This window comes from Diabrotica undecimpunctata, unplaced genomic scaffold (assembly GCF_040954645.1).
Source record: "Diabrotica undecimpunctata isolate CICGRU unplaced genomic scaffold, icDiaUnde3 ctg00002095.1, whole genome shotgun sequence".
Taxonomy (NCBI): Eukaryota; Metazoa; Arthropoda; class Insecta; order Coleoptera; family Chrysomelidae; genus Diabrotica; species Diabrotica undecimpunctata.
In genome coordinates, this window is record NW_027313158.1 from 1 (window position 1) to 23017 (window position 23017).

Here is a 23017-nt window from a genome sequence, read left to right on the forward strand (position 1 = left end):
AAGTATATAAGGGAATTAATAGACAACAGAGACGAAAGACAGGAAATCCCTATAATAACATTATCTGAATTGACGAAAACCTTAAAAGAGGTTAAAAACGGAAAAGCCGCAGGGCCTGGAGACATTCCCATAGAGCTGGTTAAATATGGTCCGACTGCACTTTTAGAATTAATATTAGACCTTTTCAGTAAATGTATGTGTGGAGACCAGGAAATTCCTAAAAATTGGAATAAATCGTATATAAGCTCCATATATAAGAGAGGGAATAAAAGAGACTGTTCCAATTATAGAGGTATTAGTGTGACGAGCTCTGTGGGCCGGTTGTACGGCAGAATATTAAAGAAGAGGGTTGAAAGACAGATACAAGATATTGAAGAACAAAGCGGCTTTCGTACCGCGAGATCCTGCCTTGATAATATATTATCCTACGACAAATAATTGAAAGCGAGTCGAAAGCAAGTAGAGAGACCCATTTGGTATTTATAGACCTCGAGAAAGCAAGATAGTGTCCCGTTAAAGAAAATGTTTGAGGTCCTCGAAAGGTCCGGATTGGATTCGAAGTATATCCGAGCGATATAAGATTGTACGAAAATGCAGTTAGTTGTGTAAAAATTGGAACCAGAACCTCAAATGAATTTAAGTCACTAAAGGCCTAAAGCAAGGATGCTGTTTGTTACAGACACTCTTTAAAATATACGTCCAAGAAGCATTGAGGAATTGGAGAAATAAATGTAGATTTATGAGCATCGAAGTGGGACAAGAAACTCTGTATACATTGTTGTTTGCAGATGATCAGGTGGTGGTTGCAACCGATGAGGAAGATATAAATAATATGAATCGAAAATTATTTGAGGAATATGCCAAATGGGGGCTTACTGTAAACATAAGCAAAACAGAATATTTAAAAATTGGAGGAAATACCACAGATCTGAGGCTTGAAAACGCAGTCATAAAAGGCTGCAACCAGTATAAATATCTAGGAAGCATCATATCAGCAGATGGCAGAGTTAAGATAGATGTACAAAACCGAATAACCCAAGGGAAAAAATGCATACGAATACTGAATTCATTACTGTGGTCTAATAAAATCAAGATGCATACCAAACTTCGCGTATACAGAGCAATTGTAGAACCAATTATCACATATGGTGCCGAATTTTGGACGATGACAAAGAATGAACGAGATAAAGTAGACGTTGTAGAAATGGATTATCTGAGAAGGTCATGTCGAGTATCGAGAATGAAAGAATCAGGAATGAGGAAATACGAAACCGTACAGGAATTAGAGATACTCTTTCAGATTAAATACAAGGAAGGCAATTACAATGGTATGGTCACGTGATGAGAATGGAGGAGGAGCGGTAGTCAATGAAAGCCTTAATGTATGTTCCGCCAGAAAGAAGGAAAAGGGGAAGACCACCAAATTCCCGGAGAAGATAAATTACAAAAACAATGCAATCTAGAGGCTTAGAAGAGGGAGATTGGAGAGATAGGAAAAGATGGAGGCTGAAATGCGGGAAGCGGCAATCGCTGTAGGACCCCCGTTATATGATGATGATGAAGTATATAATCGACTTACGCACATCCGCTCAGTCTACGTATTATTAATGTGAATGAAAACTTATTTTATAAACTAGATCTGATGTAATATTTTTATTATTATAAGCAGAGATATAATATTCTATTGTTACAATGTAAAGGGACCAGCAAAGAAACATAATTATTTTCTTACGTGCTGCCAATGATCGAATTCAAATATTCCGAGAATGCATGAGAGACACGTGATTTCGGCTACTTTTGAACACTTATGACACGTGATTTGTGGTTTATAGTTTCATTTAATATTTGTTAGACTATAATTTATTATAATGCGCCCCCCAATGCAGCGTTTTTATTCCTATTCTCTGTTCACAAATTATTAAGAGCACGAAATGTGCCTCAAAGTCATAAAACTGTCGTAAAATTTGTGTCATCATAGGCGTTCCTGAGGTGTTTATTCATTAAATAATAATAATATATTTAGCAAAAAACAATTAAAACTTTCACGGCTAATGTTGGTTATTATATAATATTAATAAAAATAAGAATTTAACCATTAACAATTTTGTAACATAAGAATACCGTATCTCTTTGGATATTTCAATACTAATCTTCGAGTTTAATCACTTTACTAGAAAACCTGGAATTCATATCTGAAGGTACTATTCGTTGCAAGATAATTAGGATGGAATTCCCCAGATTTTTAATAATATATTGGGTATAAAGATGCCGGCTTTGGCCCCCTGCCTCGTCTGTTCAGTTTATATTCGAAGCTTAACTTGAAAGGGTGAAGTTATTACGAACCAAAACATTTTTTTTGTTTAGTACGTTTTTGATCGTATGTAATTTACGGCTCGTCGGTGTTTCCGCGTCTACGGCAGTAATTAGTGTCTCGAATATTTCTTTTTCGAATTGTATGCAGTGCGCGAGTGATTTTTTATTCCATATACCTACGAACATATACGTAACTTCCGCTCGTGCTCGTGTTGGATTGTTTGTGATGGCTTCATCATCAACATCATCAAGTTTTACACCGGTACTGTTGCGTACAATCAGTAAGTCTGTCTATTCATCAAGAGAGAAGACTATTGTCCTAAATGTTCATGATGCTCTGGTTTCTCAGAATCCAACAAATACTGTTCGTAACATAGTCGAAAGTTGTGCCAACATGACTGGCGTAGGGGAGTCAACTATATATAGGTTCCTATCAGAAAGAAAAAAACACGGTATAGCTAACCCAAATACAAACGAACACTTAAAAAGAGGGAAAAAGCCTATTGGAATTGATGAATTTGCCAAAAATGGTATTCGAAGAAAAATTCATGGATTTTTTTTTCAAAACAGAAATACCAAACCTAAACAAAATTTTACAAGAAGTTAGAGACGACCCGGATTTGCCTCATATCGGACGAACTAAATTGTGGCAAGTTTTAAAAGAATTAAATTTCCGGTGGGAGAAATCAGACCGTAAATCACTTTTGATTGACCGGGAGAATATCATATGTTGGAGAAGAAATTATCTAAGATCCATACGAAAATGCCAGCTAAAGGAAGGTCAATCTTCTACCAGGATGAAACGTGGGTAAACTCAGGTCATTAAAAAAAATTTGGTCAGATAAAAATATATTAAGCTTAAGGCAAGTCTTTATGGAAGGTTGGTCTACTGGTATCTACCCACCTTTTAGTAAAGGCAGTAGATTAATTATTTCTCACATTGGCAGTAAAACAATGATTTGTTAAGCATGGTTTGTTGGAATTCAGTCCAAAAGCACAAAGACTATCACGAAGAGATGACAGCTGATGTTTTCGAAGAGTATTTTGAGCAGATGATTGAACACATACCACCAAATTCAACTATAGTATTAGATAATGCACCTTATCATTCACGACTAGTAGAAAGACTTCCAACGACTGCGTGGAAGAAACAGGATATTCTTGACTGGCTACGGAATAAGTATCTGCCTTACGAAGATGGAATGGTAAAAGCAGAACTTTTAAAATTGCCCGGCAACACAAATCTAAGTTCAAGAAATACGTAGTTGACAAAATCGCGGAAAGGCGAAACATCACAGTCCTTAGACTTCCACCCTACCACTGCGAAATAAATTCAATTGAACTCATTTGGGCACAAATGAAAAGTTATGTGGCTAGAAAAAATATGTCATATAAAATACAAGCTGTACGTGAATTCTTATACGAGTTTTTACAACATATTACAGAACCAAACTGGAAAGATGCAGTAAGACATGTAATAGAAGAAGAACAAAAAAGGTGGGATCTTGATAACATAATTGATTGAGATACAACTGACACAATTGAGCCACAACCGCTAATTATTAGATTCCTAAGTTAATCCTATTTATTTTGAATTTGAATAGTTTTCTAATCGTAATTATATAGGGTAAGTAATAGTAGTTGTAATCGTAAGGTGTTAAAGGGGAAAGGCGCAAAATGTCGGCTGACAAAATATTCAATGTATTTTAAATGTATCCATTTGTTTTCAAATCCTGAGAAAACTAAAAAGCATTTTTGAAAAATTTAAAGTCAGAATGAATATTTATTAGAATAAATAAAAAGTTTTTTTTGTATGCAATATTTTCAATTAAAAATTATACTATATTTTCTCTGTTATTTTCACCCATGTTACATAACATACTAAAATAAACATTGTAGAAGTTTTCAGGGATTTTCTGCCCCCAGTAATAATGTAATCTTTCATTCTGCGTTTAAATTTTTCAAAAATATTTATTAGTTTTCTCCGGATTCGAAAATAATGGATAGGGGAGAGTAACATAAGATGGGACACTTTTTTTGTTCCAACGAATTTTAAACAATCATTAAGGCAAATGAAAAAACAAAATATGGAAACAGAAACTTTATAACATTGACAAGAAACATTTTCATAGATAATATACGCGCTATCTCAGAGTTTTTTTCTAATTTAAAATGCAAAAAACTTTGCAAATGTCCCATTTTAGGCAACCTATATCCTAAAATGGGACATGGGGTTACTCAAAAAGGGACACTAAGTACAACAGTTGATACATGTGAAATAAAGTTCATCTAAAATTCCACAAGTTTCATTTGCCCAAAGGCAACAGTTTTTGCACTGATACCAGTCCTCTTTGCTAGATGCGTAAATACATTTACACACTGCACACAACTCCTTTTCTTCGCGCTCTTTTTTTTGTTCTGAGTCTAGCTTTCTTTTGCCTTTTCCACTTTTATTTTTTGTATTTTCATTCGCTTCAAGTTCATTTTTATACGGAGACTCAGTAAGAATGGTTGATGGTAGGGACCTATTAGAATTCATTTTCTTTTTTCTGCTCCGGGCTACTGGAACAGGACTTATCTGCAATATGCTGATATGCTTTTTCTGAGATTTTTCACTTTCGTCCTGGATTTTTGATGTTGAAGGTTGTGGATTATTTAAGATTCCGGCGTTTTCCTTTGATTTTTTCTTATTCGGGATATTTAGTGACTGATCTTTACCCAGAATGGACACTTCATTGGTGTTACTTTCAATAACTAGAGGGGGAGGGGCTTCAGTTCTGTCGTTTTCTTCCAAAGGTAATTCTGTCGTTTTACTTGGGGCAAATTCGTATTCCTGAAATATGTCGGGGTTGTATGGCCATATGCCAGCTGCTCTAAAACCATTCATAGCAGTTTTAACAGAGGCTGCCTGTGAAAAAGCATCAGTTACCGCTGCAGCAACCTGATATATGCCAAAAGTACGTCCAGGGTGGTTTTTCATCCATCTATTTAGCCCAGCGTCGTAGAATGTCATAAAAGGTTTAAAAAATGACACATCTAATGGCTGCATTTTGTGCGTGCAATGAGGAGGCAAGCTTAAAAGGATAAGATGGTTTTCTCTTGCAAAATTGATTACGTCTAAGCTTTTGGTGTGCGAGACATGACCGTCTAATATTAATAGGACTGGTTTTTCGGCAGTAGGTCTTACATTATCCACAAAATATTTCAAATATTTCAAAAAAACGTCGCGGTCCATCCAGCCCTTATCTTGAGCAAATGCTACACTTCCATTGGGAGCATTATCCATAAGCTCAGGTTTTATCCTCTTACGAGCAAAAAATAAATGCTGGTGCTAGAAAATTTCCCGTCGCACTCATTGCACAGACGAGTGTGGTGTTCACTCCTCGTTCGGCACTTGTTAGCCCTCCTACCTGTCGTTTACCTTTCTGAGCTAGTACTTTAGACAGCTTTTGTACTGTTGTTACTCCTGTCTCATCCACATTCCATATTCGATCAGGAGACAAATCATACTTGGCAAAGATGGCTTCTAAATTTTTGAAAAATGTCGAGACAGCATTTTTGTTGAAGCCCGTCGCCCTTGCGTAGGACGTTGCTTCTGGTTTTCTAAGAGAAATGTTCGAATGACGGGACAGGAAACAATAGAGCCATTTTTTGGAAGCCATTCTTGTCACTTGGTTGAAGTTGTTGGGGATGCCGTTAATTGCAGCGAAATCGAAGGCTAATCGACGAAGTTCTTTATAGGAAACTCCAAAGAATCTTGATTCCATTTCCAAAACGTATGCTATAATTTCCTGTTCTTGCTGTTCATTGAAAACGCTACGAAATCTGCCCAGATGTTTTTCGCTGTTCTGTACCGTTTTATTTTTATTTCCCGTTCTTCTTGCGAGGGTACTTTTTGGCACATTGTAACGTTCTGCCGCGTCTCTGATGGAAAGCTCTCCTTTATGGACCTTGACAATCGCCTGCGACATATCTGTTTGAGACCACTTGCCGCGATTGGTTTTTCTAACATATTTGTATTTTTCTAAGTTGGGCATCTAGAAACAAGAAAAAATGCTGTTTACTATTCACATAGTAACTCTTTAAATAACCCTACTAACCGATAACACTTTATAAAAATATGTTTTATTTTTATTGTAATGCATACCAAATATAAGAGAAGAAAATAGAATAAGTTACCTAAGATGGGACGTCTCGACTTAGGAAACTTCTTTCTGTCCCATCTTAGGAATAATGAATATACAAAAAAATTTCATAACCCTACTTATCAGCAGTCGAAAATAAAATCATGCAACCATAGCAATATGTACAGTATAAAGTACCTAATGTTATGCCAAATAAAGAAATAAAACGCACTTACATTTTCCGAGTAAAAACACGCCTCGAATAAACCAGAATATTTTAACGAATGGCACGATAACAAGCAACGGCTTCTCACAGGACACTGCGAGATCGATGATGGCCGATATTCGTAAAACTTGTTCATACTGAAGGAAGGTTTCCGCACGGGACGGTAGATGTCAGTAGCCTCACAGAATAGACGGGCAAATTACGTGTCTCATCTTAGGTTACCGTCCCGTTTTAGGTTACTCTCCCCTACTATTAAACAACGTTTTCGTAGCTTAGCGTCTATCGTCGAGTTTCTAAATCTGTCCGTATCATCCTATTCTAGCCCATTTCTTTGTTCAAGTTGCTTGTGTTGATTACTCTTATAATGTAAGTTCCTTAGTTCTTGTTTTTCTCTATGGGAATTTACAATTTTAGACTGCTTTCATTAGCCGGTTTTCCTCTATTCAATCAGCGCGTCCGAATGGATAATATGTGGATTACTTTACGTTCTCTGCAATGGTATTTTGGTCTCATTCCTTTTTTTTTATGGTATTATTTAATGGCCTTATTTAAGTTTCAGTAATATGAACTGCAGTACTCTTTACAATTGGGTTGCAATTGTTTATTTTATTTCCTTTGTTTATTTCCTTGGGCTTGAATATACTGTTAACTCACTTTATTTCCTTTCCCCATAGTGATATTCGCTGCTTCACTTCGTTTGTATTTTTTTCTTCTTTCTCACATCCCTTTATTTTGACATTTCGTCTCTTAAAGATCCTTGTTTCTTCATTTATGCATAAATATTTATATTTTATTTTTGTATAAATTTTTTTTGTCATTCCTACCTATTGGTTAATCAATAATAAATATATTTCAAATTATTGTTTAAATTTTAAAGATTTAATAAAACCAAATTTCTGAAATAATTTTACCTGAGTATAAAAAGAAGTTATTTTAATTTGTTCATAAAAATTGTTGTGATCAAAGATGTTTTAATTAATTCAGAAGTTATCTTAGGTATAGAGATAACTTCTCAAAACCATAATAAAATTATAAGACCTTAAACATTGTTACCATGATTATCAATATAATCTTACCCCATTAAGGCAAATACAAAAAGTTCTTGAGGATCAAATGGAAAATCCATATAAAAGTTCGTTTTGAAAACGGCACTAACGGTATCGGCTCTTTGGAACCAGACTGCCAGTAGACGAAATGTTGTGGCTCCACAAACTGCAGCAAAAAATCCTCTCCAATAATTTCGAACCGCAAAATATGTTGTGGTTACTTCGATACTGAATAAGACTCCTATTAAAAGGGGGAATTTCTATTAAATATAATATTTTTTCTAAAATATATTAATAATACAGAAATAGGTATACAACCCAATTCAAAATATTTTTAGATTCATCAAGACTACTTTTATATTGTAGATTGTAAAACTATATTGTCAAGGTAAAACATCGTATCAAATTATTTTTAATGACGATGAATTCTTTTCAATGGTTTAAAAGTGAAGCTGCAACATATTGCAAAGTTTTGAAGGCAAAATATATGTTCATCACAGAGATTTTTTTAAAGATATTTAAACCTTTGGAGTAACAAAACAGTAACAAAAAGTGTATAAATTTTGAAAGCAGGAAAAGCAGCTGAGAGAATTTAGCAGCTTCACATATTTTAAGAGAATAATGCACATTGCAAGTAGATTGTTTTTTTTTTAATTTTGATTTAAGAATTTTTTTTTGTTTACATTATTAAATGTACTTTATTACAATCAATTTTTTTTCGAATACAGCTTTATTTAATTTCTGCGCAGAATTACCCCGCACTTGGGGAAATACCGTGCAATGACATTTTTTCAAAGTAATTTTTTTCTTCAAAATCCGTAAAGCTTCAAACTTTTTTATGAGAATAACGTTTTTTAATAGATAAAAGTTTCCGTAATTAAATTATGGAAGTTTGTGCACATAGGAAACTTTTTTAAGTTTTTTCCCTTAGGTAAGCAGAATTACCAATAAATTAAGGATCTGGAGTACTTTTCTTTTGAATCTCATAATTCAGGGAAAGTTCAAGGTAAACGTAGTATAGATAGAAGAAAAACGTCATAGCTGAAACATCTAAGACAATGGTACGGAGAATTAAATACAACATTATTTAGAGCTGCCGTCAATAAAGTCACGAAAGCGAATATGATATCCAATCATCGATAACGGTGATGGAACAAGAAGAAAACAAAATATTCAAACGTTCAATATTTTAGTACTTTGTTTGTAACCCAACCATATAATGTCTTTCATAAGAAAAAATGAAAGTTACAGCTTTTGTAGCACTTGATTTTAAGTAATAAAATTGTGATCATTGTCCATAATTTTCTAATTATAAATATGTAAGTTACACGCCTTGAAGGCACGTTCCTTTTTTATTGGTTTATTGTTTTATCAAATAATATTTTAGCTTTGCTCACACACCTTCAAAAAAACAATACAGTCAGCAGTTATTCATTACTTGTATAACTAGCTACACACATTCCTTCCTATAATTATTGATTCACCAATAAAAATGTAAGCAGGTAAAACTAGTATTACTGGTAAGACGAAAGAAAAACCTGTCCCAAATTTATTTTACTAATAGCAAGTTTTATTGGTTTGCCGTTTTATCAAATAATATTTCAGCTTTACTCACACACCCTCAAGAAACAATACGTTCAGCAGTTATTCGTTAGTTGTTAGATTATACACACCCAAAATTATGGATTCACCAATCTTAAAACTAGTTTTACTGATAAGACGAGTAAAAAACCTGTCCCAAATGTATTTGACTAATAGCAACTTTTGGGTGTTATCGATTTATAACTGGTTTTAATTTGGACGAATCACATTGTCAGTTACCTACTTTGCAATAATTTCATTTTAAATAGGAAATACATTTTTGTCAGTTTGGAGTGCTTTTATTAAGAAACTGTTATTTAAAATAAAATAAAACAATATTATGTTTGTTAAAGTAGTTTTTCTTTAGATGCCGTCTCTAATGGGGATTGGCGATGACTGCAAAATTTATCTATATCTTGTGCTTTTCTTATTAGGGTTTGGAGGTAGGGGAGAGTTACCTAAGACGGGACGGTTCCCAAGTAGGGACACTAGCAATTCTAGAAAATCTGTAACAAGTGGCAACACCTGCACTGGAAGAATGAAAGCTCGCCATTCAGTCGTATTGTCACGTAAACGACACGAGGCTAGCATACCGATACCGGTAGCGTTCGTCAGAGTCATTGCATTTCACTGTAAAGTATTTGCCACCAAAGCTTTTGTTTAATATCGGTTAAGATTTTTACAAAATTGGTGCAAATCTCTTAAGATGGGACAAAGTTAAACTTCCTAAGTCGGGACGTCCCATCTTAGGAACTAAAATATGGCTACAGATATTCTTCTTATACCTGCCTACTTTTAACTAATTAAATCATTAATTACTCATAAATTCTTACATATAACGGTAATTCATTCTAAAAACATTTATAAGTAGGGGTTCAGTAATTAGATTATACCCAAGGAGGTCATAATATTCTAACCTTGATTATAGCTAAGTAAAGATAATGTGTCATTAAAAAATGTTTTATTCAGTGAACTCTATACCTCGTAAGTGGCACTGATATATTTTTCTTTTACAGATGCCAAATAGAAATCCAAATTCCTATTACAAAAGAAAAACTGATCGTGGAAACTGGTCCGTTCAAAATATGATTCTAGCTGTACAAAAAGTTGGGAATAACGAACTATCGCTTCGAGAAGCTGCTGACAGATATAATATTCCTAAAAGTACTCTTCAAAGACGAGTTACAAACAAAAATAAAATCGTGACCGAAAATGACAAATATCTTGGTCGGTTTAGGCAAATATTCTCAGTTGAACAGGAACACGAAATTTTAGATCATATTCTTGAAATGGAAAAGCAATTTTTTGGAATCACTTATAAAGAACTTCGTTGTCTGGCATTTGACTTTGCCCAAGCCAATAATATTGCTAACAATTTTAATAAAGATACTCGAATGGCCTCTAAAAAGTGGGTTTATGGGTTTTTGAGTCGACATAGAGATATTTCTCTGAGAAAACCAGAAGCACCCTCATACGCTAGAGCTACAGGATTCAACAAGAATGCAGTCCAAAGTTTTTTCAACAACCTGGAAAGTATTTATAATAAACATCACCTCACTCCAGATATAATCTGGAATATTGAAAAGACCGGAGTGACCACCGTCCAAAAATTATCTAAAGTTCTTGCTCACTTGCTCACTCTTCTTGCTTCACTTTTTTTAATAGGGAGTTATTGCAAAGTTAACAGTGCCTGCGTTGCACTATTTACACCGCGCTATTTCGACAGTTTTGACATACGGCTGACATGTCACAAATAGAGATATTGCTTAAGCTTATGCATACTTTGTTACGATATTTACGTTGTTTATGTTTTCTTTTCATTTTTTTCGCAAAATATTGAAAATGGATCATGATTTAGAAGCACTTATTTTAGCAAATGCTCATGATGATGATGTAGAGTTCATCATTTTAAATAACATTGTGGGAGAACATGTATTACATCAACAAAAACAAGAATTTAATTTAGAAAACATGTTGCAAGCAGATGTAAAAATAAATTTTAGGTTTAGCAGACAAGATATTCCTACATTTGCAAGAGCTTTACGCCTACCAGATTTTATTCGTACCAATACTAGAAACTCTGTTAGTGGTAAATGCATTTGCATTCTACATTACTTGAGTGATGAGAAGGCTCGCATATCCCAGCAGGCGCAAAGATCTTCAGCTTTTATTCATTTTGTCACCTCAATCATTATCTCAAATTATTAATTATATTGTTGCATTATGCTACTGTCTGATGTACTCATTTTAGAAAATTATTACTAATAAACTTGGTTTAGATGAAAGACAAATAACATACATAACCTAAGAAAGAAAATAGCGCAACGAATTCCGCACAGCGTAAAGGCTCCCCTAATAACGGCAGGCCGTATTTTCTATAGCGCAGCGTAAGCCAAATATCACATCTGCGCATGCTCTACTGTCAAAATAACGCGTGCTGTAATACAGCAAGTGCAAAATTGACTCTGCAATATCTCTCTAATATCTATAGATTTTCAAGTATTTGTTATAAAAAAAAACTGTCCCAACTTGGGTGACTCTCCCCTATATTCCTGTCCAATCCTTGATGTTACGTTTACGTACCCATTTGTCGTCTGCCATAACCACGCTTTATTTTTATTTTTTTGTCCATTATTAGTTAAAAACGCGCTATCTCAGAGCTCTTAAAATTTCTTCATTTCTAACATGGTCAGTCCATGGAATTTTTAGGATGCGGAGGAATACTCATACACGACGGCAACGTGAATTGTGAGCGTCCATGCTTCTATGCCATGTAGTAGGATACTGTGTATCTAGCATTTTGTCATGCGATATCGTAGAGTTAGATTAAGATCTCGGTGGGCGAAAAAAAAATAGTTACGTTAATAAAATCGTTAGATTTAAAATTTTTTTATAATTGCGTCACTAGTAATTACATAAACAAATATAGTAGACTCGCGATTATCCAAGTCTAGGTTATCTGAGGCCCGAGACAAAAGTCGTAGCTGGTGAGTCACAATTGCAAACAGTTATGTGCTGTTAGGTTGAGCCGGAACTTTCAGAAATTGGTCATTGCCTTATTTCCAGAAATTTCTGTGTTGCGTTTTGTCTACAATTATTTTTCCTATGTTACTCAGAGTAAGTTGGACAAGATCAATAAAGAAGGTTGCTTCAGATTTAGGTGTTGGAGAGGTAACTGTTGGAGATTGGAAGCGTAAACGGAATGAACTCGAACAGTGGGTTAACCGAAGTGTGAGAGGTGGGAGTGGCGCGGAAAACCATGAAGAAAGGAGGTCATAAACAAACTCCTAAGGCGTTGTTCTTGTGATTTTCACAAATAAGAGGATTGGGCAGCCCGATAAGTGGTCCAATACTCCAAGCAAAAGCTATTGCATGCCACAAGAAGTATATGGATGGAGGAGAAAACTTTTGTGCCAGTGAGGGATGGATTGATTCATGAAAGAAGAAATATGGTATCCGACAATTGAATCTTTGTGGCGAAAAACTTTCTGCTAACTCAACTGAAATTGGAACCTTTTATTTAAAATTACAAGACATTATCCTTAAAGATCGATTGACTGAAATGCGTTTTTCGAAAACACTAGCCGCTAAAAATAAAGGAATTGCATCAGATTACAAGAAAAGAAAAGAGAGAGTCACAATCGTGATCTGCTACAATGCTTCTGATTCATTAAATAACTGTACCATTTTTAAGAACGTTTTTTAATGACTTTATACCAGTCATTGATGCCTACCTAAAAAACAAAAATCTGCCTCTAAAAGCTTTGTTGTTGCTGCACAACGCACGATTTCGTCCACACGCGAGTAAATTAATTAGTGGTGATGTAAGAGTTGTATTCCTTCCACTCAATGTGACGACTTTCATCCAACTCATAGACCAAGGGCTGACTGTAATTGACGGATTAAGAGTATCAAAGTTAAAGATGTTTGCTATTGGATTGCATCTGCATCGAACCACGTAAAAGTGTCCTTCTTCTTCTTCTTGTAATGCCTATCCGTTTCGGATGTTGGCGATCATCATGACAATTTATATTTTGTAAACTGCGGCTTCGACAAGATTTGTGTCCACTATGTGTCCACTATTGAAAATTGTCCACCATTCGAAAATCATTGAAAAAATTATTTCAGATAAAAAACAAAACACTGAATGTTCAAAAAGAAACTAATGACTGTGAAGTTGATACTATAGCCAGTCTAGCTAATTGGAAACCAAGATGTCATCGATTGGATGAATGGAGATTAATAAATTGAACTGACAGATGACGCAATTGCCGATCTAGTTCTAAACATCATCCATAAGATACAGATGAGATAACTCAAAAGATTTTTCATTCCGATGGGTTAAAGGCACTTGAAGGCTCTCGCATACATCGAGCAGCAAGGGGAATCGACGCCAGTAGACGTCCTTCATTTTCAACGTTGGCGCAACTTCGTCGCCCCAAAAAGAGGTATATATATAAGTGATATTAAATAGGGATATTAATAAGGTAAATGTTTTTATCTACAGCACTATATTAGTTTTTAGTCATTAAAATAACCACAGTTATCGTTATTTATGGTTTTATATCAGTACAACCAGTGTTAACCGAGTTTTTTCCGTATCAGAGGTGGTCAGGGTCCCAATTACCTCGGATAACCGCGAGTCTATTGTATATCATTATGGTCCGTGCTTATTATGAAGTTCGTGCATCTACTGTTGAACATGACGCTTCCCTGAAACATATTTTGAAATTTTAATCTTTAATTCAGTTTGTTCTTGCTTTTTTCACATCATCTGTACAGCGTTTAGATGTTTTCTTCTTCTCTAAGGCCCAGGTCTCCCCTATATCATCTCTTGGTCCTGTTTTTCCTTCCAACTTTTCTTCTATAACCAATCGCATCAACTAATATTTTTTATTTTTGGAAGTGTTGACGTGAAGTGAAAAGTTTGATCGTACTTTAGTAGACGACTACAAAACAGCTGGGTCGACAGAGTTAGAAATGAGAAGGTCGAGAGACGGTTGAACCAAACAACACAACTGGTCAATACAATAAAAAGGTACAAGTTGAAATATCGGTTACATTATGAGACACATTTGGAACGTGCAATGCTGGACGTTCGTCGTTGAAACCACATATCAAACCAACATATCAGGCCTAGATCAGACGTTCAAGACGTCGCGTCGTCGCAAGAACCAAGACGTTGAAGTGCAGGTTGTTAGGGCTGAACCAAACATCACAACTGTTCAATTCAATAAAGAGATGTAGGTTGGAATACGTCGGTCTGATACATTATGAGACACATGCAGAACGTGCAATACTGGGCGTGCGCCTTCGAGACTACATAAAAAACCAACAAATAGATCAGGCGTTTAAGATGACATAAAAAGAATCAAGACACTGAAGTGGAACTGGGTTGGCACTTGACGAGAACACAAGATAGATGGTGGACAAGACGAAGGTCCAGAATCTATAAAAAAAGGTGAGTAGGGGGAAACCGGCTACAAGCAGGCCAGTGTAGAGAACATTGGAAGAAACTGAGGAAGAACTATATCCAGCAAGTAAACGCGATTGGCTGAATGATGATGATGACGACAGCTTGATCCTCATAGGTCTGCAAAACTAAACTAACTATGCACATAATCGTATAGGAACGACAAAGAAAATTTTGATAGTAAATGTGTTTTTACACGCAAAGGTAATAATTATGTTCTTTCAGATTTACTTTATTTATTAATTTCTTTTCACTAAATCTATTATTTTCTTTGTAATGGTGATTTACCTAAGAATATTAACATTGAACTTGTTCTGTGTTATTGTGTTCCTACTATTGAGTATTCTTTAAATATTTTTGGATCCGATTTAAGCGATTTCACATTTAAGCAGTTTTAGGTTTTGTAATAAAAAAAGTAAACTTATAGCAGCAAGTACCTGCATACCTCCAACTGGTGCAGCAAAACAACTCGCTACTCCTACAGCGCAAGCAGCCGCCAACATTTCGGTGGTTCTGTTTTCATTTTCGTAGATTCCTTGAAATCCCGTTACTAACTTACTGAGCAACGTTGCGGTTATGCTAGCAATATGTACAAAGGGACCTTCTTTTCCTAAGGGCATCCCACTACCAAGGGTTGCTGTAAGACCTATTGCTTTTGCTACGAGAGTTCTAAACGTTAGGTACTCCTTCAAAGTTACACCTCGGAGTATGGTTTTCATTTCTGGGATTCCAGAACCTAAAAAATATTAAAAAATACTGAAAGTGACGGAATAACATGGAAAAAAATCTTCTGTAATTGGACTTGTCATGCAACTTTAAATATTATTTTGTAGGTTTGAAATATTTTCCTTATTGCCTGTGATCTATACACATATCTAAGTAATGCTTAACGAATTTTTATAGGCAATCATAAAAGGGTAGAGAAAAAAAGGGCAAATAAATTTTATGGCAAACTTGGTCCTAAGAGGAATTTACAAACAAGAAAACAACACCAACAAACAAATTACACATTGTATAAATGCATACATTGATTCAATAATCATTACCTAAAAATTATTTGAGATATACTGAATACGACAATCTGAAGGACATATTAGTACAATTTCTACTAGCAATGCGTGTTTTCAGTTACAACATATGTGTCTGAATCACCAAAAACATAGTGTACGGTTCATGTAAAAACAAATATTCGCAGAACTAAATACTCCAGTAAACAACGAACGTCTCGAAGATGGTAGATGGAACAAAGAAGTCGGAAACTGGAGACCGTACGATGCGAAGAGACCAAGAGGAAGACCTCAAATGCGCTGGAGCGACGATATCAAAAGAGTCGCAGGACCAATGTGGAAACGCCTAGCACACAACAGGGATGAATGGCGAGAAATGGGAGAGGCCTTTATTCGACAATTCGGATAGAAAAAGGGCTATAAAAAAAATACTCCAGTCGTCACAGACGAAAATAAGAACAAGCTAAATTTTGCTAAAAATGTCAATTTTGGGACCAAAAAAAAATTGCACAAAAGATTACCACTTTATTAAATAAACACCAGAATAGAAAAAAATTGTATACCATAACTTAACATTGATATTTGTTTTGGTATAAGTTAAAAATTAGAAATTATAATTCTTAACTTTACTTTACTTTCCCCTATTAGTTGGCTTGCTTTGGCTTTTGTTCCCCTTCGATGGATCCTTTTCCATTCAGGGTATCCATCACTTCTTTTAGATTTCCCTGTATTCTTTCACATTGTATTCACTCTGTATTCACTATTCTCTTTCATCTCTTCTTGGTCGTCATCGTCGAGCAGCAAGGCTGTCAGAACACTTTTCTCCATGTTCTGAAAGTTTGTGGTTCCTTGCTCTTCATTTTTCTCTTCCTCCTTTATGTCCACTACGTTTGTGGTCAATTCTTTATGAATTTTCACTTATATTATATTATATTATAAGTCTCCCCATATTCACTCTTTACGATATTATCCGTCTTCTTTTTGTATTAGACCTTAGGCATCTTGTTTCTTTTATATACAATCAATTTTAATTTAATTTGTGTATTGTAATCTCATAAATGTCGGTGTTGTTAATATTTGTATCACTCATATTCAATGGTGTCCTTGAAAGGATTTTTATTACTTTCTTTTTAGTATATTGTATAGTATGGTAATGCTAGTCCCCACTAGTCTGACTTTCCTGAAAAAATAGTTACTTCTATAATTTTAGTTATGCTTTCTCCACCGTCTTTTAGGAGCCGATTTGGTATGTCATCGGGTCCTGGAGCATTTTTGTTTCTTAATTTGCATAGACTATCCTTAGAACAGAGGGAAGAAGAAGAAGATGGGTAGGGGAAAATAAAGTCTTGTGAAGAAAGAAGAAATTTTGGCTGGGGAATACCAGATATTGGACTAACCTCAGTGTTAAACAGATATTTCACGTTGCAAAAGATAGGAAAGAGTTTAAAGAAGTGATTGCCAACCTTCGTTAGAAGAAGACACAGTACGACGAAGACTATCCTTGATTTCTTCTTTTGTGATATCTGTGTTTTTATCTTTATCACTTTTTTCTTTTGCTTCTGTTCGTCAAATACTCTCTTCATTGTAAAATTCTTTTATATAGGCATTGTTTTGTTTTATTTTGTTTGGATTTTTATAATCATTTATAGGTTTTTTCTTATCTTTTTTCTCCATGTAGATCGTATTTCATGTATATTGTGAATCGTGTTTAACAAAATTAACAGACATCTTTAATACAACAGCCAAAAAATACAATATGATACTATCAGCAGAAAAACCAAATGTATGACCAACATCTAAATAGCCACTATGATGTAAAACCGAAATTAATAAAGCAGGAAGCAATGTTTAGATATCTGGGAGTAGATAGAATTAGTTACGGAGATGTTGAAGAAGAAGTACGACAACAAAGCTTAAAATCAAGTAAAGCGGAGAGATCTCTTAATGACACAATCTGGAAGAACAAAAACCTAAGACAAGACACAAAAACAATAATCTATAAAGCAGCAATTAGACCTATATTAACATACAAGGCGGAGATAAGACCTGGAACATCTAAGACGGGACGGCTACTAGAAACAACAGAGATGAAAATACTCCGACGAATATCAGGAAAAAGTTTGTTGAATAAGTCACCAAATGGACGAAAAAGTATTGGCAGACCATGAAAGAGATGGTGCGATAATTTAAACAATTTAGTAGGCTAATATTGAAGTAGAAACAGGCTTTGAAGCCTACATACAAAAAGAAAGAAGAAGAAGTGTCCAACAGTCTCTTCCTATGCTTCTTACCGTTCAATTGACATTTTTGCATTTCTAGTAGGTGTTATTTATTTTATTTCTACAGTGTTCAAAAACTACCTACTCTCGTTTACCAAATATCTGATTTCGGTGTTAAACCATGGCTTCATTTTTTTAACTACTATACTTTATTTTGCAGCTTGTAGTAGAGACGAGACCAGACAAATATAACAATACAAAATCATACCATAGAAAATGTTGAACAATATCTATATCTAGGTCATGTCAACAAACTAGGAAAACCAAATCAATATGCTGAAATTAAAAGAAGAACACAACTGGCATGGGGCGCTTTCAGCAAACTAGCACATATCTTGAAAAACACCTCCATTCCTATAAACTTAAAGAAAAAGGTGTATAACACATTCATACTACAAGTTTTTACCTACCGCTTGGAGACAGTAGCCCTTACCAAAAAATCTGCTAAAAAATTAGAAACAACGCAAAGAGCAATGGAACAAATCATGCTTGGACTATCACTGAGAGACAAGATTAGAAACACCGAGATAAGACGTAGAACGAAGATTAGGGATATTGTGGAAGAAATTGCAAAAATAAAATGGCGCTGGGCAGGTCACGTAGCCCGATATAATGACAATAGGTGGACACGGAGAATTCTAGAATGGAGACCAAGGACGACAACAAGAAGCATGGGAAGTCCTCAAAAAAGATGGGTAGATGACATAAGAGCAGTGGCAGGCAAACAGTGGATTAGATTGGCGCAAGATAGAGAAAGATAAAAGCAATTGAGAAATACCTACATTCAGGAGTGGATGGAAAATGGTTGACAAAGAGAGAGTAGAAGTACTAATCTAACATGTCAGTGGTACTCATAATTCTCTATTTTTGCGACCTATTTTAGTCTAACCAAGAGCTCTAGATTAAGCATATTTATGTATAAGTTGGAAAAACTTACCTATCGACTGTGGTGCTACTAATTGCACAAATCCTGTACTAAACAAAATTAGACAGACTGGAAGCGATATCCAAGCTGCATATTGGGCTGCTGGATGCATTGTGAGATCGCGAAATAACCACAGTCTTGCTAAAACATAACGTTTATATATTACTATACATTTTAAAATTATTCAGTTCAATATTTCTTAGGCTGTTCTTTTAATATCAATAATAAAAGGACATTTCTGGATAAATGAATCCTTTATAATTATAACTTGGATGATTATTTATGTTTTAGTAGATGCTCGCTTACCATTATTACATATAGCAATGCCTCTATCCATCAGGAAACTTAAAAGCGCCATAATAAAACCAAGAAGGGCCAAGAAAACCCAATCTTCCCCCAATTTAGCAAAAGTATGTTTCCATAAAAATGAAATACATTTTGCTACTTTACCTAAAAAAAAGATAATTTTCATAATAGGTAGATCAAATAGTAAATACCCCCATTTTATTTCCTTTTTGCATTGACTATATTGACATACTTGTTACTTGACATAACTAACTAGCATTGACTTAAATTTTATACATATTACACAATTTCAGAGCAATATTACAATTATTTTTTCATAAACTGATTCTGATGTTACAACTACTTTAATACCGCTAAATTAAACACGCGGTTGGTTTTTAATCGCGTGTTTAATCTTAAATTTTAAATTAACTTTGATTTGTTTGTGTAATTGCTTATTAAAATCCCTTAAGAGACTAGCTGTCTAATAACAAACTGCGAGTTTATATAAATATATTCTATTCACTGAACCCAGTTCATGTATGTAATAAAGCGAACGCTAAGGATTTCGAAAAGGGAGAGGATAATAAATGAAGAAATAAATAAATACTTTATTTCCTTTTAGACAAACATAGTGTGTGTAGAATTAGTCAGTTAATTAAATTGAAAAAACAAGTAAACAAACACTACATAACCTAACAACAAAATGAGTAACATTTAAAATTTAAGAAAATCTTAAATTCAAAGTAGCATATATAGACACTAGAAAATGTGTGCAGTCAAAAATTCCTTTAAATTCAGTTTAAAGCTTGTCACGCTCTTATACAATTTTATATGCATTGTCTTTTTCTAGTAGTTCCTTCCCTTATCGGAGGGTGGCTATCATCACAGCTATCCGTACCTTATTAGCGGCTGCTCTGAAAAGATCTACTGAGCTGCAACTATACCACTCTCTTAGGTTTCTTTGCCATGAAAATCTTAGTCTTCTTATGGATCTTTTACGCTTGATTTTACCTTGCATTTACACAAAAAGTATTGAAGCAAAGTAAAAGGGTCATGGAGAAAAACGTACCTAAAGCTAAAGAAGTTAAAGAAGACGTGACTACACAATTAGTCGAATTATACAATAAATTCATCAATTTAATAAGGAACAATTGGGAGACATTAACGGACAAACAAAGAGAGACGTGTAACAAATATTTTGGCAAAATCAGAGATAGAGTTTTCAGCTCATTCATCATCATCATCAGTGGTGCTACAGCTCTAGTTGAACCTTGACCTTCCCCAGTCTATTTCGCCAGTCGTTTCTGTTCATCGCCAACCGTTGCCAATTTGCCGCGCCGATTTTCCTTGCGTCCTCGTCCACACCGTCCCTCCATCTCAGTCGTGGTCTGCCTCTACTCCTATTTCCCACTGGGACCGATAATAGAGTTCGTCTGGGTGGGTAATTTTCATTTGCTCTTGACACATGTCCAGCCCATCTAAGCCTACCTATTTTTATGAAGGATATTACATCTCTACCATTTACTATTTTTTTATACTTCTCGTACAATTCGAAATTATATCGCCTTCTCCAAATACCATTCTCACAGAATGCGCCCATTATTCTTCTTAGTATCTTCCTTTCGAAGACGAGCAGAAGATTTGCGTCTGTTTTGGAGATGGTCCATGTTTCTGACCCATATGTCAGCACTGGTAGGATGAGTGTTCTATATATTATTAGTTTGGTTTTCTGGCTTAAATTTCTGTTTTTTAGCTGCTTGCTTAGTCCATAATAACATTTGTTTGCTAGCAGTACCCTCCGTTTTACTTTTTCAGATGTGTCATTATCGTTTGTTATGAGAGAACCCAAATATGTAAACTTATTTACTACCTCAAAATTATATTGGTCTATACTGAAGTTTTCTTTGGCGTTTCTAGCTCTATCTCTGTTATTTGGAATAGATGCTAACATTTTGGTTTTTTCCTCGTTTATTTTAAGGCCCATATTTTGTGCGGCTGTCAAGAAGGTGGAAGTCATCTCTTTAAGTCCTCGTGTAGTACGTGCGATCAAATCCAGATCGTCAGCGTAAGCCATAATCTGCGTTGATTTATTAAAGATTAATCCCCTATTGTGTAACTCGGCATCTCTTATAGTCTTTTCTAACGCTATATTAAAGAGAAGGCACGCCAGCGCGTCTCCCTGCCGTAACCCTGCATATGTTTCAAACGCTTGTGACATATCGCCTTGTATTTGCACTCTGCAGATCACTTTACTCATTTTGTGCTCATTTCAAGCAGTTAATACAAGAGTAGTAGTTCCCAGCTCGATACATCAGCTAATCAACAAGGAAATAGAAGAGGAACAAAGTGACAAGGATTTAGAAGACGAAACAAGCGACACAGAGCAAGAAATAAGTATGGCTCTTACAATCAATGAATTTTTAAATATCGCAAGCAAGGTGTTGCCCAGTGAGTGTGATGGAAGCGCAGGTAAACTGCAGTCATTTTTAGATGCATTAAAACTCCTTCAGAAAATAGCGATAGGGCACGAGGAAACAGCGATAACATTAATCAAAACAAGATTAACCAATAAGGCAAGAAACCTTATAATTACAAAGGATACAATCCCAAGGATAGCAGCGGTACTGCTATTGACAATCCGAAGACGGTAATAGCTAACTTGGCGAAGAAAAGACAAGGACATAAAGATGCAGCGGTCTATGCATCTGAAGTTGAGAAATTAGCAGAACAGCTAAAAGTTGCATACATAGAGAAAGGAATGCCATTGGAACTTCTTCTTTATGTGCCGTCTTCTACCAAAGGTTGGCGACCATCAAACGATAGGTTTTGTACCGCATGTATTATGTTCGCAGCTTCTGGTATTTGAAACCATTCTCTCAAGTTTCTCAGGCAGGATTTCTTCTTTCTGCCCAAACCTCTTCTACCTTCAATCTTGCCTTCCACGATAAGCTGTAGCAGAAGGTACTTATCATTACGGAACACGTGGCACAGGTATGACACTTTCCTCCTTTTAACAGTTGTTAACAATTCTACCTCTTTACCCATTTGTCTTAATACCTCTGTGTTGGTCACTCTGTCTGTCCAAGGTATTCTCAGTATGCGTCGATACAGCCACATTTCTAGAGCCGCTAACTTCTTTATAGTTGCTGCTGTTAACGTCCACCCTCCAACTCCGTAAAGTAGCGTAGAGAGTACGTAGCATTTCGTGGCGCGCCATCGGAGGTTAACGCTTAGGTGGCGGTTGCTTAAGAGCTTTTTTATTTTGATGAATTTGGATCTTGCTATTTTAATTCGGATCTCAATCTCTACGTCTGGGTCCCACTTATCATTTACTGTATATCCCAGATATTTAAATCGGTGGACTCTTTCAATACGTTCAGCTTTAATATTCAGGTCGATATGTTGAATGTTCTTTTTACTGATCACCATAAATTTAGTTTTCTTTTTATTGATCTTCAGTCCAAATTAGTTGCCATTGGAACTAGTGAAAAAATATACAACGGAAACTGTAGTTGCAACACTCAAACGCAAAGTCAACACAGAAAAAGCTAAATTAATATTGGAAGCATGTAACTTCACAACCACGCACGAAGTAATGTCTAAATTTTTATCGATCGACGCGATAGAAGATAGCACACAAGGAAGAGTGTTAAATTATAGGACAAATTACGAAGCTAAGAGAGGACAGCACCAGTATAGGAGAGAATATCACAACAAATATGACAAGGAGAGAAGACCTACCTTTAAACAACAGA

General features: G+C 35.2%; 2 protein-coding genes across 2 annotated transcripts; both read right to left on the reverse strand.

The window, feature by feature from the left end:
* Nucleotides 1–5618: 5618 nt before the first annotated feature.
* On the reverse strand, nucleotides 5619–6350 carry LOC140431832 (uncharacterized). The gene has a single exon (XM_072519710.1). The coding sequence runs from the start codon at nucleotides 6348–6350 to the stop codon at nucleotides 5619–5621; it is 732 nt and encodes a 243-aa protein (XP_072375811.1).
* A 1385-nt stretch (nucleotides 6351–7735) lies between these two features.
* LOC140431833 (chloride channel protein 2-like) lies at nucleotides 7736–22307 on the reverse strand. Its single transcript, XM_072519711.1, has 5 exons — nucleotides 22238–22307; nucleotides 19281–19424; nucleotides 18987–19115; nucleotides 15209–15499; nucleotides 7736–7950 (listed from the first exon to the last, which is right to left on the reverse strand). The coding sequence occupies exons 1-5, from the start codon at nucleotides 22305–22307 to the stop codon at nucleotides 7736–7738; spliced, it is 849 nt and encodes a 282-aa protein (XP_072375812.1).
* Between the last annotated feature and the right edge of the window lie 710 nt (nucleotides 22308–23017).

Excerpts from the sequence above, each read along its gene's own strand:
- LOC140431832 (XM_072519710.1), bottom strand. The coding sequence starts at position 6,350 with ATGCCCAACTTAGAAAAATACAAATATGTTAGAAAAACCAATCGCGGC.
- LOC140431833 (XM_072519711.1), bottom strand. The coding sequence starts at position 22,307 with ATGGGTAAAGAGGTAGAATTGTTAACAACTGTTAAAAGGAGGAAAGTG. Across the intron at positions 19,425-22,237 it reads ATACCTGTGCCACGTGTTCC|GTAAAGTAGCAAAATGTATT; the intron begins GTAATGATAAGT and ends TCTTTTTTTTAG. Across the intron at positions 19,116-19,280 it reads CATTGCTATATGTAATAATG|CAAGACTGTGGTTATTTCGC; the intron begins GTAAGCGAGCAT and ends GTTATGTTTTAG.